Here is an 18692-nt window from a genome sequence, read left to right as displayed (position 1 = left end):
ATAATTGCACTGCAGCTCCCTCTACAGGACAGGTTATGTTTTGTTAGAAATCCCAGTGTGGCAACTTCTTTATTGACCATATGCAATGTGCATTATTTACTTATTTAGTTCAAATAGATTTTGTATAGTTTTTAGGTTAATCTCAAGCTTTAATTTCATTTAATTTTCTTTTCAGTTTTAAATTCAATTTATTGTAACATCCATTCCAAAATAAAACAAGAATCAACTTAAGCTAGCCATCATGGATATTGTCATTATTTTAAAATAAATAAATAAATTTCCCTGTGGTCCCAAGCTGTGACTAAAAGGACAATTATTAAAACATTCACCACAAGCCCAAAACTAAAATTAAAACAGGAAACTCTTAATTTACTTAAAAGCTGAATTTTCAATCCTGAAGGATCTGACAAATCCTTCTTTGGCCACACCAGTTTATCTTTATACTTCTCCCCATTTTTCTATGTTTTCTCATCAAGATGTAATCAGACGATACTATTTCCCTGATTACTACTTACTGTACATAACTGACGGATATACACAGGGAAATAACACTGTGTGCAATAGTTGTACATTTTGTGTTCATATCCATGTATGAATGTTTGTGAATGTGAAGATGTTTTCAAACAATAATAAATCATTTATTTTATTGTTTTTAAGTATGCACTGATGATTGACTAGTCATAGTCAATAAATGGTCTAAAGAGTGTGATTTGTAAAAGTTGTAGTAATCTAATATAAAGTTTTGATGCCAAGTTCTAGTTCCCAAAGCACTTGATGGCCAGGTTACAGGAAGTATGCATACTGACCCAGAGGGCCACATCCTGTAGCAGAGTTATTTTAAGTAGCACAGATTTTGTAACAACAGCAAGGGAGACTTTGCCCAATGGGACAATTTTAAAAGTTCATAATCATGTGAGATACAGTTGGATGCTTTCCTTGCCTGAATCAACCAAAGATTATCCATCAGCAAGCTGAAGATACACACAATGCAATGTCCGCACAATGATTTCTAAAGGTGAAATGTGTACATTTTCTTTTGTAGCATACTTTCTCCTATACAAGATTAACGTGTAGAGACAAATGACCCAAAGTTCAGCCCTGACACTCAATGTGGGGCAAGCTGATAGGTTCTTTGAGCTTGTTATCTGTTAGCCAATCAACTTGCACACTCTCTCTGTACCTAACATTTAAATTGCTCAGTTTGCAAGTAATGTGATGTGTTAAGCCAATCGGCTCACATGGTGTAAGCTGATAGGTCCTTTGATTTGTAATCAGGTAGCCAATCAACTTGCACACTCTCTCTGTACCTAACATTTAAATTTGCTCAGTTTGCAAGTAAGCTGGTTTCACTGCAATGCGCTGCGAGAGTTTTCTCTGAAACCCTCCTCCTCCCCAGCTCCACTTGTCTGTATCTGCTACATGATTGTATTTGTCTAATTGTGCAGCAGCATGTCATACATGCTTGATGCAGTATGTCTTGTATGTTTCTAATAGTGCAGCAACAGCATGTCCTCATGCTTAACTCAGTATGTCTGTGTATGTTCTAGTAGTAGCAAGTTTCCGTGCTTGCACTAAAGCAGCAACAGCAGCGTAGCAGATCTACTCCACCAAGACCAAAATCCTATCAATATTTCATACCTACATTAACATGCTAAATCTTTCAGAGAGTTGTCAGGACTGAACTATTAGTAACCCATTTGCAGGTTGATTTCCCCAAAGAGTGTAACACTGTGGCTCTAAGGTGCATCCCAACATAGCAACATTGACTCAACCAATGGTGTGACTTTAGGGTGGGACAGTCTGTTTATTGACCAATGGCAGATGAGGGAGTGTGTCATAATGTTTGAAATTCCATTTGGGGACACTAGCAGCATCGAAATTACACATTCAATTATACTGCACTTCTAAGTTGGGAACTTTTTCTGGAACATCCTCTCAAAGTAGATGAAGATATGATATTGCTACATCAGATGTACAAGGAAGTGGCACAAGGATGTAGCTATCAGTAAGAATTACTTGATTATCATGGCAACTGATTACCTTGCCATGTTGGAAATGACATGTAGTGTCTTCTAGTTTGAGAGTCAGTTCTTGAAGGAATGAAGTCGTGTGCACACTTCACTGTGGGGAGAAAGATAAGAGATAAAATCCCAATTCATTACATGATAGACTGAACATATCTGCTAACCATTACAGATTATATCAGACGGCAATGCTATAGTACTTTGATATTATATAATGGTTCTGCATTAGAATCATTTTCATTTACTCCAAGTACTTCAAAGAATACTGTGGTATTATCGTAATCATGACAGTGTCCAAAAATGTTATTACCATGTTAGTACCATGGTCCCATGTCCATAAAACATGGTAATATCATTGCAGTTTTTTTTAGTGCAAACTTTTGAATAATTCTGTTAGTAAATCGGGTACTAAAACAATGCAGACAGTGAGTGCAAATAAACAATGCTATTCATTCTTAATGAAAGCGACAGTTAAAGACAAATGCCTATGTCTCACAATACAAACACAAAGTGTCACTCTTACCATATAAAGTGGGGGGTGACACAGGAAATGCTGGTGTGGGTGGAACTTGGTTAAGGCCCGCCCACAAAGGACTGTCAGCCTCTGGAGTGAGGTCACCAAAGTCAACACTGTCAGTGTAATATAGACTTTGCTGAAACAGACAGAAAACAAATATGAGGCATTGTTGTGGGAATGTACCAGGTTCAATGCAAGTTAAACATATAACTTTACACAGATAAGGATGGTGAGCTATCTTGTCACACTAGTCTCATATAGGGCCTTATTTTAAGAGCGCTAAGTCTTAAGCGCAGCACTGGTATTTTTATGCAAGCATGCGATACCTCTATGCGCAAGTGGGTTGGCGAAATCATGTGTGCAAAACACTACTGGGCTGGGTTAATTAAATTTAATTCAGAGGTTCTTCTCCGGCTATTGCGCCATCTGTGACCTTTTATTCCGTTCCCTGTCAAGCAACGTCAATATATATGAAGACAGCCTATTCATAAGTATTTGGTTGTGTAAATGGGTTGTATGTGAAATAAAGACCATTTGTGTTTTAAGTTTTTTTGTGCATTACTACGTCCTTGTTGCTTGGCCAGCAGCCATACCACCCTGAGCTCACATAGTGGTACAGTCCAGTGTGTTAGCAAGCAACAAAGCTACAGGAGAGTGTTTGTTTGGAGACTTTCTTTATATCATAGTGCTTTTGTTCTTATTTTTTTCGTGTGCTTCTATTTTTGAAAAGTTAGGTTTAATTCCAGTTGTTTTGCCCCCAACAGCTTTGCTGTTTGGGGGACCTTTCTGAGTTTAATATTACGGATGGATAGCATGGCTATGAACAAGATGATAGAACAAACGATGACGAGAAAGGAAATGGACACAAAGAATGAAGGTGAGGAGAGATGTAAAGACAAAGTTCAGCAAACTGAAAATGACAAAAGAAAGAGAAATCATAATGAGAAAGGACATGGAACAAGCAAAGGAATAGGAAGTGAACGACAAGAGAGTGTGAAGAACTGTGGTGAAGTGAGTGGAGAACAGAGAATGAAATACTGCAAGGAGCTAACTGTGGAGGTGGAGGTGGAAGGAACTGAGAATGTTTCCATGATGGAATTACTGAAGGGGGTGAAGGAGCAATGTGGAGAAGTGATGGGCTGCAGAGTGAGAAGCGAAAGGATTTATGAACTAACAATGAAAGACAATGAGGCAAAGAGCAAACTAATGGATGGGGTGAGAATAAAAGGAGCGATGGTGCATGCCAGAGACATTATTAACAACGAGATGATGGTGTCTTTTATAAATCTACCGGTGTATCTAGAAGATGAAAAGATATTCACTAAACTGGAGGAGTGGGGAGTAAAACCGATTTCAGCAATCAAACGGCAGATATGGCCTGGAACAGAGACAGCTGATGGAACAAGATTTCTAAAGGTTCGCTTCACTGAGCAAGTGCGGTCACTTCCATATTCTACAAAGTTTGAGACTTTGAGGGGCATGGAATATTTTCGTGTTATTCACGATAGATAAGTGCGTGTCTGTAGACTATGTATTAAACCAGGGCACATATTCAGAGAGTGCCCTGAGTTTAAATGCTTCAAATGTGGCAAGGAGGGACACTACGCGAGAGAGTGTGATAATCGAAGGGGAGAAGAAAGAGTGGAGGAAAGTGGACAAGAAGATGATGGTGAAAGAACAGAAAACAAGCGGACAGAGGAGCAGGACGAGGAGGTCGGCGATGATGTGGAGAGAGAGATGAAGGGCGAAGGCGAGGCTGGCGAAGGTGGAGATAAAATGGAATGGAGATATAGGGCTGAAAGTACGAGCGATGATGGCGATGATGAGGAGGAGATGGAGCAGAAGGGAGAAAGCGAGGAGGGAGAAGAAGGTTGCGAGAAGGAGAGAGATGGAGTGGTGGAAAAGAAAGAAACAGTACAAGAGCCAAGATCAAGAAGTGGAGGAGTAAGGAGGGAGGAGGAGAGAGGAGTGGGCTTGAGAAGCGTGAAGATGACAACTAAGAGACTGAGTGCTAAGAGAAAGGCGAAGAAGGACAGAGAACGAGCTGAACAGATTAAAGAACAACGATCGGGTATGTGATGTTTGTTTTAAATGAATGATTGACAACTCCTTTCTTTGTTTGTTTGCTCTCATGGCCACTGTAACTTCAATTAATGTAAATGGTTTAAGGGATAGGAAGAAGATGAAGGAGTGTTTGTTTATTTTTCGAAGTAATATTATTTGTTTACAAGAAACTAATTGGGATGAGGATAAGGTGAGAGAGGTGGGAGAGGAGTGGAAGGGAGACATATATTATAATAATGGGGCTAGGAATGCAAGGGGTGTAGCAATAATGATTAAAAAAGACAGTGTAGAAGATATAAAGGAGGTGTACAAGGATCAGATAGGGAGGATTTTAGTAATTGAGTTTAAATATAAGAAGATAGAATTTAGATTAATTAATATTTATGTCCCAAACATAGAAATAGATAGGAGAGAAATTATAGAGGTGTTAAAAGAGTTAATTGTGGGGAGGTGTATTGTAGTAGGGGACTTTAATATTAAATGTAGTAGGCTTGATGTGGGGAAGGGGGTAAAATTTAGATGGGAGAAATCAAGGGTGATGTTGATGGAGGTGATGAGAGATAAAGGACTGATAGATGTTTGGAGGTATGAAAACCCAGAGAAGAGAGAATTCACTAGGAGACAGATGAGGAATGGGGTTTTAAAACAGAGTAGAATAGATTTAGTGTTAGTACAGGGGGAAATTATTAGGTATATAGATGGAATAAGGCACCAGGAAAATAGTTTAAGTGATCATGACGGGGTTAGGTTTAAAATTAAAGTAGGGAGTGAGGAGGTAGGGGGAGGGATGTGGATTTTGAATGCAGGGTATATTGAGGAGGAAGAATATGAGCAACAGATTAGGGATATTTTAGATAAGGAAAATGAGAGGATAGAGGTATATAAGGAAAGTAATAGGATAGATGATAGTATAGGGGGAAGATGGGAGAAGATAAAGAATAAAGTAAAACTAATTAGTATTAGGCATAGCAAGAAAAGGAGGGAAAAGATGAGGAAGGAAGAGAGGGTATTGAGAGAAAGATTGAGGGTGGAGTTGAGCAGAGCTGAAGATGAGGAGGGATATAGCATGGAAAAATATGTTAAGGTGAAGATGGAATTAGAGAAGTATGAGAGGGAGAAATGTAAAGGAGCAATCCTGAGAAGTAAGGCGAAGTATGCGCTGGAGGGTGAAAAGTGCACAGGGTACTTCCTAGGATTGGAGAAAAGGAGGCAGAGTAGGGCATATATAAATGAAATAAACACAAAGGAGGGAGTGGCAATAAAAGATTATGTGGATATATTGGAGAGGGTCCAGGAGTTTTACGGGGAGTTATACAAGAGGGGAGGAGTGGAGGAGAAAAGTATAGATGAAGTCCTAGAGAGTGTGGAAAGTGAGTTGAGTGAAGAAGATAGGAGGTGGTGTGATAGGAAAATAGATGAGGAAGAAGTGATAGAAGCAATAGACGGATTAAGAAGTGGGAAAAGCCCGGGAAGTGATGGGATAGGCATAGAGTGGTATAAAGTATATAAAAAAGAGATAGCACCAATACTAGTGGAGGTATTTAGGGGGATGGAAAGAACAGGGTTAGTGCAGGATAGGATGGTAGAGGGGGTGATAACGTTAGTGTATAAGAAGGGGAATAAATTAGATTTAGAAAATTATAGGCCAATCAGTTTATTAAACGTGGATTATAAAATACTTACAAAATTATTAGCAAACAGGATAAAAAGAGTGATAGGCGACATAGTTCAACCAACACAGAGTTATAGCATACCAGGTAGGGATATAGCAAATACAATAGGGACAGTTAGGGATGTGATTGAGTATATGAAGCAAGACAAAATAGGGGGAATAGTGTTAGGGATAGATTGGAACAAGGCCTTCGATAGAGTAGAGCACCAATTTTTGTATAGGACATTAGAGAAGTTTGGTTTTGGGGGGAGAATGGTGGGATGGGTGAAGAGACTGTATGGAAGTGCACGGAGTTGTGTTAAAGTAAACGGAGTATTAACAGACACTTTTGAGGTGGGGAGGTCGGTGAGGCAAGGGTGTCCACTATCTACATTATTATATGCTATTGTAGTGGAACCCCTGGCCACACTAATCAAAAGAGACAAAAGGGTAGAAGGGATTGAATTGCCATATGGAGGGAGATGCATAATAAACCAATATGCAGATGACACAACAATCACAGTGAGGGAGGGTGGAAGTGTGGTAAGGGTTTTAGAGTTAGTAAGGAAGTATGGGAGGGCATCTGGAGCTAAAATAAATAAAGATAAATCAGAAATAATGTACGTAGGAGAGGTAGAGAAAATAGACGTGGGATTTAGAGTGGAGGAAAAGTACATGAAGGTGTTGGGAGTGCATTTAGGGGTGGAAAGTAAAGAGGCGAGGGATATGACTTGGGCAGGGGTGATAAACAAGATAAGAATGGTATGTACAGCGTGGAGAGGGAGAAAGTTAAGATTAAAAGGGAAAATAATTGTTGTTAACAGTCTTCTGTTATCAGTATGTGTGTATGTGATGAGTGTTATTGAAATGCCAGAGTGGGTAATGAATGAGTTAAACAAAATTGTGTGTGACTTTATATGGGAAGGGAAGGGGGTGAAAATTGCACAGAAAACATTGGTGGGGAAGAGTTGGGAAGGAGGTTTAAACCTGATGGACTTAGAAATGAAAAAGACCGCAATGAGAATAAAAATTGTACAAAAATATATGGTAGGGAAGTGGAATTATGGGTGGAAGGAATGTTTAAGGAAATACATTGATGATGTAGGAGGAATAGGTGATAATGGCTGGTACATGGGTTTTAAACAGTCAATGACTATAGGGATACCAGAAATTTACAGGGAGGTACTGGAGGCATGGAGGCGTTTTCTACCTAAGGTAGATTATGAGTGTGATGAAATACAAATGTTTGTAAACCTACCCCTGTTTTTAAATGAAAAGTTCAAATATAACAACAAAACGTTATATGAACCCAAATTCATGAAAAGTGGTATAAAGCAAGTAAAAGACATTATTTACGAGGTTATTCCAGGATTTCTTAGAGAGAATTGCATATATGACTCCGTAAGCGAATTTGAGGGGATGGAAAATAAAGAGAAGGTAAATAAAATTTATGAAAGAATAAAATCATGTATACCTGTGAAATGGGTTACTATCATTAAGAGACAATGTGTTAATAAAAAAGAACAATGTATGCCTGAGATGTATGTGATGCAAGATGAAGAGAAATATAAAATAAAGGATATGAGCGTGAAAAAAGTGTATAGATGGTTAATAGTTGATGTACTAAAAAAGCCAGCAGCAGAAAAAGTGTGGTGCAGAGTGTTTGAAGACTTAGAGATAAAGAAAATATGGTCCAATTTAAATATAAAATATAACAGCATAGAATGTGAGAACAACGATTTCTTAATAAGGCACAACAGAATTTATACAAATGTGGTGTTAAATAAAATAAACAATGATGTAGATGTGATGTGTGATGTCTGTAGAAGTGGTCATGAGAGTTTTTTACATTATTTTTTGGAATGTGATGCTTTAGTTGATTTTTTCAATTTTTTGAAAGCGCTATTAAAAGAAAATTGGGATGTGGATTCTGATTCGGAGGAAGGGTGGAAGAAAATGTTTTTGTTTGGCTTGTTTGAAAAAAAGGAAAAAAGGAAATTTTGTTTAATTAATTTTGTTTTAAGCCATGCCAGACTTGCAGTTGTTCTCAGAAGGAACTTTGCACACTTTGAGGGGAGGGCAGTAAAAATAAAAGATTTATTTAAAGCAATATTAAAGAGAGACATTGAATTGATCTGTGAATATGGAGGGAAGGAGGTAAAAGAATTTTTTGTAAGTAGGAATAAGTTTATTCATGAAGGGGAGGCGGGAGGAATCTGCATTAATTGGTAAAAATCAGAAGGTTTAATTTCTTGTGCTATAATGATTTTGGAGTTCTAAATGAGATTTTATGAAAAAGAGCTATCTTTGGGTTGGGGAAATGTCAAAGGTATATATATATATATATGCATATATCATGTGAAATGTTTTTTGGTTTTTGGTTTCTAGAATGATTATTTGGATGTAAAAGTACTGGTACTCTTTGTAAATATTATATTGAATTATGAAAATGTAATTTTGTGAATTGAAAGAAAAATAAAAAAGATAAAAAAAAGTAGCTCAAGACTGGTTGCCTACTGAAGCTAAGCAGGGGCTGAGCCTGGTCAGTACCTGGATGGGAGACCTCTTGGGAAAACTAAGGTTGCTGCTGGAAGAGGTATTAGGGAGGCCAGCAGGGGGTGCTCACCCTGCGGACTGTGTAGTTCCTAATGTCACAGTATAGTGATGGGGACACTACACTGTAAAAAGGCACCATTAAACCGAGGTCCTGACTCTCTGTGGTCATTAAAAATCCCAGGACACTTCTTGAAAAGAGTAGGGATGTAACCCTGATGTCCTGGCCAAATTCCCCCATTGGCCCTTATCAATCATGGCTTCCTAATAATCCCCATCCATTAACTGGCTCTATCACACCACTCTCTCCTCTCCACCAATAGCTGGTGTGTGGTGAGCGTGTTGGCGCACTATGGCTGCTGTCGCATCATCCAGGTGAATGCTGCACACTGGTGGTGGTTGAGGAGAGTCCCCTGTTCACTGTGTAAAGTGCTTTGAGTGTAGTGTCAGAAAAGCACTATATAAATGTAATGTTCATTCATTCATTAATGTCAGGCATATTTCTATGACAGTGACATGCTGCTTATACTGTATACAGTATGTATGGAAAATGTGGTGCTCATGTTTTTTTTTTTGGCTACTATGAACTCTGTCCCATTGTGTCGGCCAGTGCCATCGTTCCAAGGCTACGGTTTTTCGCAATGAAGTACAACCTGTTTGCTATTGTCCTGCTATCCTGTGTCTCACCTGTGGACTTGACGGTGTAACGAGATGCTTGAAACATGCTTTGCCTCTCTCCCATTGTTTATTCTTTTGCAATGTGTATTTGTCAAATGTTTCTCTGTTTAATGTTTTATGTTTCATTTCTGTGCAGCGCCCTAGAGCTTTGGAAAGGTACTACACAAAATAAACAAATGATTATTATTATTATTATTATTATTATTATTATTATTAATCATATTGATCTACTGACACACAAATCGTGGCAAGTATTAACAGTGATCGATAGCTGTTTGATATCATCTGGTGGTGGAATCCCCAAATTGCAAATGCAGGAACTGATCAATGACCTATTGCTCTGGAATATACCAAATTGTGCAAATATGAGCTATGCATGACTCAGGCATAATAAACACGGGAGCAGATTTACTGGAGACTTGGAGTCTAATGGAGATTTTACCTGCAAGCAGTGAACCAGGCTGTCCATGCGAGATATTCGGGCAAGCTGCTATATCTCTTCACATTGCACTGTCAAAAGTAAAACCATGAAAAAAAGACCCAGAGTGTGTGCGATAGACACTAAAAGAAGGACCTGGCCATTCAGCAAGATTCAGCCAGCTATACTTGCAGAGACTGAATGGCAGCCAGAGAAAATAAAAGTTTTGAGATTTTTAAATTCAGCAAATTAAACTTCAGCATTCAGTGTGTTTCATATCTGTATGTATAGTGTCTAATAATGCATTGTCAATGTACACTTAAGTTTCTCTTGCCAATAAAGTTTGATATGAATTGAATCTGCTTATTTGATCCTATTATTAAAAAAGGTCTGCTGTAAAACACTACAAGATTTGGCCCAACTTTTAATTACAGCATGTCCACTGATTTTATAGCATGTATACATATACACATTGTATCAAATACATTGTATCATATATACACTCTATCAAAGATTAATACCTGTAAAAATGTGTCTAATTAACTCTATCTGACTTACCAATTTCTTGCAAGTTCTTTGAGACTAAGTATAAAGTCAATATATTTATGATGATTTTTTAATGTTTGTTGTAATGTATCATGTACCATAATTTAATTCGTCACAGAAAACTATGCAATTAATTAGTTAAAAAAAAAAAATCAATTCACAGTCCTAATATTAATGTAAAAGCAATAATTGTCTGTGTTAACAAACTGTAGGATGAGTCACACATCCTTTTTATTAAATTATTAAATTACTAAATTATTTTCAGTGGTAATTGACAGCATGTCACAGATACTGTCCATAGAGCTTAATTGAACGGGAACTTTGAAGTATGAACTGATTTTATAAAACGGATTGTTCCAGTCCTGTATGCTGATTGACCAATACAGCATTCCAGATGTGCTAAAACACACAATTTAGTAACAGCTATAACGAAAACACCTATTAGCCATATAACTACACAACACCCATAGTGTTCAACAAAAGAAAGAAAGTAATACAGGTTTGGATGAAAAAGCCTAAACAGCTGGAGTTTAGTTTACTGACCCCTGCTGAAAACAGGTGGTACTTCAATACTGAATTGCTCTGGTGGCAGATATATTCCATATTATGGTCCTGGGACATGATTAATTGTTAATTTTTTAACATGTTATTTTTACATAATTAATCACACTGAATAAAAGCGTTAAATCTACGGCCCTAATGCATACAGTATATACAGTATACTGTATATATACATTTATATGCAGTATATATAGATAGATATACGGTATATATAGCACATCAGTATACAGTATGTACATCAGTATGGGTGTACATAATGTACATACCTGAGATGGCATGGCGATGGCAAAGTTCTGGATGTTCTGGGTTAGATCACTACCTGCACTCCGTAGTACAGAGTATTCGGAGACATCACTGAACTGTTGTTGCCTCCAACCTGTAAAAAGAGTGAAAGAGACACAGAAAAAAAAACATTTTATTTTTAGTTACTTAATAATTTGCAGAATAACTGAACACATTCCACTGTATCCAGTCATTCAGAATATCCGTTCAGCAAGGGGACACTGTCTGTGTGGACATACCTTACAAAAACATTATAAGTACAGTAAAGCAACTTGGAATAGGAAGATCTGACTCTTAGTCATGCTTTTCTAACACTAAAACAACAAGGAGCGAAGTGAAACACAGTTAGAAACAGAGAACTAAAATAACAAGTTCTTAAACAATGCTTGTTTTGATAAGATCCCTGAGGAGAGGCTTATGACTTTACATAAACAATCAGGGCTATCATACAATGCATCCCACAAAAACATAATTTACTAATTTAAAAAGAGATTTTAGCATTCAAATAAGAAATGATCTGTACATACATACAGTGTTTCATAATGATTATGAAAACATAGTAAGAATACATACAAATGGCAAACAGAACCGGCTCTGTAAACTACATTTTACAGACGAACAAAATCCTTCATTTAGATTCAGTGATGGGTAACAACAACACGCTTTCTGGAGACGCTCACTTCAAAGGCATTCTTCAGCTCTTACACTGTGTATTCAAACACACATACACACACTAGCACCATAGGGCATATATCAGGTGACACACTACAGTAAGAATAACACTCAGAATCTATCTCTGTTCATCATGATCAATTCACTTCTCTACTCAAAGACCACTCCATAACAAATGTCTTAGTGCCAGAGCTCTTTGAACTGGGGCTTGCAGCAATAGTCTGTTCTAGAATAATCTAGGATCATGGGATCGTATCAGTGATTCAACAGGGGACTTATGCAAGGCAGGGTGAACACGTATAGCACACATAAAAAAAGGGCTGCACTGACTAGTCTGCACCGACTAGTCGATTAGTACTACCACTGGTCGACACTGGGTCTTGTGTATTGATGGATCACATGACATAAAGGTTTAATTCAAGCAAAAATGAAAATTCTGTCATCATTTACTCACACCTGTCCTTCCAAACTCCTATAACAGGGGTATTTTACTGGCAGCCCGCATGCCAAATCCGGTGTTGTGCCGAAATCTGACTGCCCCCCAGATTCTGACTCCCCGCTACCTGATTGGCCTTTATCCCTAAAGACCACCCCTACACCTCTAACCCTAACCTCCTTGGTCCCTAAAGTCCATCGCTACACTTACCCCTAATCATAAGGATACTATGGAGTCAAACTTCGGCACTACACAGCCCATATAAAATTTTCAGTGGCCTGCGTGAGGTTGTCTGTTGTCTTAGGAGCTGTTCACAACAAATGCATCTTTTTGTGCTGTTTTTCAATTGTTTTTCTTTGTAAATTTGTGCTAGATGGATGTTGTGCCACGTCTCAGTGGTGCCATGTTTTTTAGACGGTTTCAGAGGTTGGGCTGCAAATTATCAATTTCTGTCATTTTGACGAAATGGGAAGATTAAAGAACTAAAGTCATGGACAACTGGCACACGTGAGTTCGGAGATATAGAAATGTTCAGTACATTCATTTGTCAAGAATGCATGCGACTTCTAAGTCGAAAGTTGAAATCTTGGTTGTCCCAAGTTCCCTGTATTTGTTCATCAAAAAACAAAACAATATTAAAGCTATGAACACATATGTTTTATTTATATAGTGAAAAATATTATAGGCCTACTATATCACAATATCTGACAGAGGATTTCTGTTAACAAAACATTCTAGCTTGGCCCATGAGCCCCGAATATTGTTTGCATCTGGCTCACTTGTCGATGAATTTGAATAGCCCTGCCCTGTGACTTCCTTTCTTTTGTGGAACACAAGAGGAGAAATAATAAAAATAAGTGTTGATGCTGCTCTTTTTATCCCAACAACAAAAGTAAATGGTAACTGAGGCTGTTAGTCTCTAAAATGTAATTAAATATCTCATTTTGTGTTTCAAGAAACAAAGAAAGTCGGGCAGGTTTGGAACATGAGGTTAAGTAAATTATGACAGAATTTTCATTGTTGGGTGAAGTATACCTTTAAAGGAATATTACGGGTTCAATACAAGTTAAACTCAATCGACAGCATTTGTGGCATAATATTGAATACCACAAAAGTTAATTTGGACTCGTCCAAATTCATTAATTTGAATTTCTTTTAAAAAGCAAAAATCGAGGTTACAGTGAGGTACTTACAATGGAACTGAGTTTTAACAGAAGAATTAATGCAAGTGCTTTTATAAAATTATATGATTCATATTTATGTGTTTAAACCCTCTAAAAATTTGCCATATTCACTTTCATTGTCCTTCTTCACTTCCATTGTAAGTGCCTCACTGTAACCTCGATATTTGCTTTTTTTATAGAAACGAAGGGACGAGTCGAAATACATTTTTGTGGTAACCAACAATATGCCACAGATGCTGTAGACTGAGCTTAACTTGTATTGAACCCGGAATATTCCTTAAATTGCACTTGTTCTGTACAATGCAACAGCAGCTGGAAAGTTTCTGTTTACAAACTGTGTCCCAGTGTAGACCTGTGATATTAGTTTGGTATAATAATAACCTGTAATTGCAAGTGGAGATATGGAAGATTTCATTCCTCATCCGCATCATCTCTGTGTAGACATTACAGTATATCCATTCACAGACTCTATGCTAAGCTTTTGACTTTTAGTCAGACACAGCAAAGTCTGCTGATACTGCACGGCAGATGTTGAGTCATTTACATTAGGTAAACATTGAGCTTCCAGCTAGAACATGGCAAATGAGTTGTCATGCAAGCCCAAAAATAAACTGCCAAACATCAAAAGAAACAAAAACTGCTCAATGTGCAGATGTCATAGCATCCAGAGTATTGAGTTCATGAAGACTGTATGGAGTTCAAACAGGTGTGTTAAATAAAGACAAACTGACAATATAACATAATTAGAGTGTCACTAAATAGTTGCCATACTTGTCAAGGGCAGTGTTTTTCTAACACCATTAGAAATAAGATGAATTTTTAAACAAAGAGGTAGTTCAGAGGTCGCATTTAAATTATGCAAGCATTCCATACTAGACCTGGATGTTTACATACTCAAGCAAAGACACAATTTTGTGCACGTGCACACACACACACACACACACACACACACACACACACACACACACACACACACACACACACACACATATACTAAAATGAAAATATGAAATGAAGGCAGGGCTTTATTTTCTTTAGCTATAACTGTCAGGAACTGCACACAGAGGACTATTGTGTACCGTGAATGTCTACTTGTGTGCAGTCATTGACATAAATTAAGTCCCTTCCAATAACTTCAAACATCACATTTAAAAAGGGACTGGACTGTACAGGTAGCCATATTAGGCAAGTACAAAAACTGCATACAGTGTATCTATAGAGACTGTGACCCCTTACAAAAAGTACTAGTCCAGTAACATGGTACAATGATGGTCTCAGATGGTGATGTGATGCCATGGTGCTTTTATTTATAACATTGGTACTACCGTGGTACATGTCCACATTTTTTTTGGCTACTTAGTGACATTGAGGGATAGGTTGTCATCAAAGATAGGGTTTATAATACCTAAAGATGGCTATCCATTTGCATTCCCATTCATATTTGTGATTTAGCAAATATGTTACTTGCAAAAAATTATTTCATCACAATACTTTTCTTCTTTTGCGCGGAGTCCCTTATATATAACTATAGTAATATTGTAGCCTGAATTAACCATAGTTAATGGCGGAAATTTATTTTTACTAAAAAAAAAAAAATAAGACAAGGAACTTGTCTATTTACAAATAGACTAACTATGTGTAAATAATAATAACTACTAATTATTTACTCATCACAACATTAACACCTTAAAATCCAGCGTAAAAAATGTGAACAATTATATTGTTTATTGTCAACATAAAAATGCATCTTCAGAGAAGCGTGACATCGTGCCTTTGTGTTCTTGTCAGAGATAATAAAAAAGGAACATTATTTTAAAAATTTTGTTTATAATGCAGGTGCCAAATTCTTATGAATTTAATATTAGTATAAATGTTGGCTTCATAAATTTTTGAAAGCATTTACAGTATATATTTTACAAACACTTTGACTTAATGACTCCAAAACTGTTTTTTTTTTTTTTTTTTTAACTTGTGTAACCATCAAGATAAAAGGTCTATTAAAATACTTTCCTAGCACCATGAATACACATAAGCAAAAAAGATTTCAAACATATTTTTCAAGGTATATCTGTGTGTCTGTGTGTGTGTGTGTGTGTGTGTGTGTGTGTGTTTGTGTTCATCATAGGAGAGGTGTATTCAAGTCATTTTTATATGAATTGTATTTTATGTTTTTCAATAACTTTTTGAATCTAATTCTAATCCAACTGAATTATTTACACTTGAAAACTACATGTTCATCAAGCCTAATCTAATCCAATCAGGGTTTGCATTATTCAGTGCTCTACCTGAGCAGGTGGGCAGGCTAAAAAGGGGAGAGCGCAGTGTGAGGAGGAGGAGGGCGGGGCCGGGCCGTGAGGACACACGCCCGGCCCTGAATCAGCAGGAGAGAGAGATAAAGGGGAGCCGGAGATGCCAGTTCAGGGAAGAGAGAGCCTCATACATAGGCAAAGGGAGAATTTATTTTATAAGCATTTTATACATCATTATATCAGTATTCAAAAGTTTTAATATAAAATACTGTGTTGAGTGGACTAACTGTCCAGGACGGAAGAGTGCACAGACAAGTGGAATCGGCCTTGGAGCAGCGCAGCTTTCGGTTGAAGAGATTGTTCACCCAAAAATGAAAATTCAGTGATTGTTTACTCACCCCTGCGTGTTTTAATGTAGTTATTATTTACCCATAGTCAGTTAATAGTTCTCAGTGAGGCAAAGAAAATTCAGTAATTATTGATTAGCTAACAGTGAACTATTACAGTCATCAGATATTACTTACTAATTAGTTAATTGTATTTACAAATTAGTTGATATTAGTTACTAAACTGTTAATGTATTACTACTAATTTGTCCTGCATTAGTTCCTGCATAGTTACCTTTTAAGTGTGAAACAGTATTCTAGTGATACCCAAATTTTGAATAGTCGACTAGTCAGTTCCATTAGTCGAGTCAAATTTGACTAGTCGTGACTTCACCCCCACCCCTTCGGTGAACATGTCAGGAATAGCTGTTACCTGATTGATGGGCTTTGGACCTTCCACCTGAGTACATCTTTCCATTGGTGTGCAGGGAGGCTGAATGGGTCATTTGGCCCCTTGTCTGTGTGGGGACTGGCTCAAACTCTGGATCGAGGTCCAGGATAAGCTGATTTAGCTGTTCAATTGACTGATCTATGTCCAAAGCAAGAATAGCAAACTCATCATCCTTTTCTGTCTCTAACTGCACCCCGGGAAAGCCATTGTCAGGTAATAATGGTTTGCTTGCACCCTTGCGGAGCTCCATCTCCTCCCTTTGTTCCAGTCTGTCTGATGGAGTGTGCGTGTAAGAATTAGGCGATACTGACTGCAGCTGTGTCACCCATATATGTGTCTGATATCCAGTAGATACTGGTGTGTGTGTGAGCATGTTTGAGGAATTCACCCCTCGACCAACATCTGATTGGACGGAGTTCTGACATCTTTGTTCACCTCTAAGTGAAGGCAAATCAGACATTTCCCTTGAAGATAGTGTCTCTTTAGAGTCTGAAAGAGCAGCAGTGGCATCATTAGGGGTGGGGATATCATCATCATCATTTATAATGTCCGTTTTGTGCTCTATGAACCCAGTTTCACCATTTAAGTGATAAGAGTTATCAAATACAGCATCTGCACTATTTGCAGCTATAGGGTCACGCCTTGTGATGCATAAAGAAGGTTTTTCCTCCTCCATTCTGAATCCAGGGATAGCTTTCTGGAGCTGGGGCTGCTCCTCGCAGCTGTAGCTGACTTGGAGCCCAGAGACTAATCCTCCAGTCCACTGGGAGGAGCTTGAGAGTCCAGAGTCACTTCTCAGAGAGTGGGTGCCTTCGTGTGGCTGGGCTGTGAAATAAAGAAGGAAATAATTTTTACAATAAGGCTGAGCAGCTAAATTAAAAATTTCACTTAAATATTAACAATATTCAAATTTTAAAGACACAATTTCAGTTAGGGGAAAAAAAGCTCCAAAATTTCCGTCATCACCAGATTTTTAAACCAACAAGAGAGCGGAACGAATACTTATAAATGAAACAGCACTTTGCTATCTTAATGCACACAACATACCTAACTAAAGTGTGTTCCATTTTAAACTAAACTGCAAAATGATCAAATCAAATGATTTTTAGTCCATTCATGTTCTCAAATCTTAAATAAAAAGTAAAACAAGAAAAAAAAAGGTTCAATAGTACTTGAGTACCTCAGTATTCAAACTTCATGAGATTCACAGATAGTAGTGGCATTCAGTTGAACTCTGTTGTGAGGCGGGCATTTGCAGCTCAGACTCTACCTCACCGTGGTACTGGCAGGTAGCTTAGCCCAGTTCTGCAATAAAGGCTGATCGAACAGGACGCTAGATGGAGCGCAATGGAATGAAACAGAATGCGGGGATCTCAAGATTAACATTTCCAAACTGAACTCCTTTCAACTTGGCAGCAATTTTAAAACCCACTACTTGGGGCCTGGGTAGCTCAGATAGTACTGACACTGACTACCACACCTGGAGTCGCGAGTTTGAATCCAGGGCATGTTGAGTGACTCCAGCCAGGTTTCCTAAGCAAACAAATTGGCCCGGTTGCTAGGGAGGGTAGAGTCACATGGAGTAAACTCCTTGTGGTCACGATTAGGGGGTTCTCGCTCTCAATGGGGTGCATGGTAAGTTGTACGTGAATCGTGGAGAATAGCATGAGCCTCCACGTGCTGTGAGTCTCTGCGGTGTCATGCTCAGCGAGCCACGTGATATGATGCACGGACTGAATGTCTTAGAAGCAGAGGCAACTGAGACTTGTCCTCCAACACCCGGATTGAGTTGAGTAACCAAGCCACCATGAGGACCTACTAAGTAGTGGGAATTGGGCATTCTAAATTGGGAGAAAAGGGGATAAAATAAAATAAAAAATAAAAAAACATAAAAAACACTACTTAGGGGCCATTCAGACGAAACACGTTCTTGCGCTATAACAGACACAGCACAACACATATAACAGAACGCAGGTGTCTCAAGATGTAAAAAAAAAAAAAAGTTTTAAAAGCAGATGTTCTTTCTTTTTTTTTTTACCTTAGTACCTAAAAACACGTGAGATACTGAAAAAACAGCTGG

At 37.9% G+C, this 18692-nt stretch overlaps 1 protein-coding gene across 1 annotated transcript in view; it reads right to left on the bottom strand.

The window, feature by feature from the left end:
* The window catches only part of LOC127415992 (tensin-3-like), a 62805-nt gene that overhangs the window by 23433 nt on the left and 20680 nt on the right, over positions 1 to 18692 (bottom strand). The window contains 4 exon segments of the mRNA XM_051655072.1: positions 2041 to 2121; positions 2548 to 2677; positions 11279 to 11388; positions 16595 to 17437. Coding sequence (XP_051511032.1) covers positions 2041 to 2121; positions 2548 to 2677; positions 11279 to 11388; positions 16595 to 17437 — 1164 coding nt within the window.

Source organism: Myxocyprinus asiaticus, chromosome 25, assembly GCF_019703515.2.
Source record: "Myxocyprinus asiaticus isolate MX2 ecotype Aquarium Trade chromosome 25, UBuf_Myxa_2, whole genome shotgun sequence".
Taxonomy (NCBI): Eukaryota; Metazoa; Chordata; class Actinopteri; order Cypriniformes; family Catostomidae; genus Myxocyprinus; species Myxocyprinus asiaticus.
The sequence above is the reverse complement of the archived record's forward strand: the minus strand, read 5'-3'. Positions and strand labels throughout refer to the sequence as shown.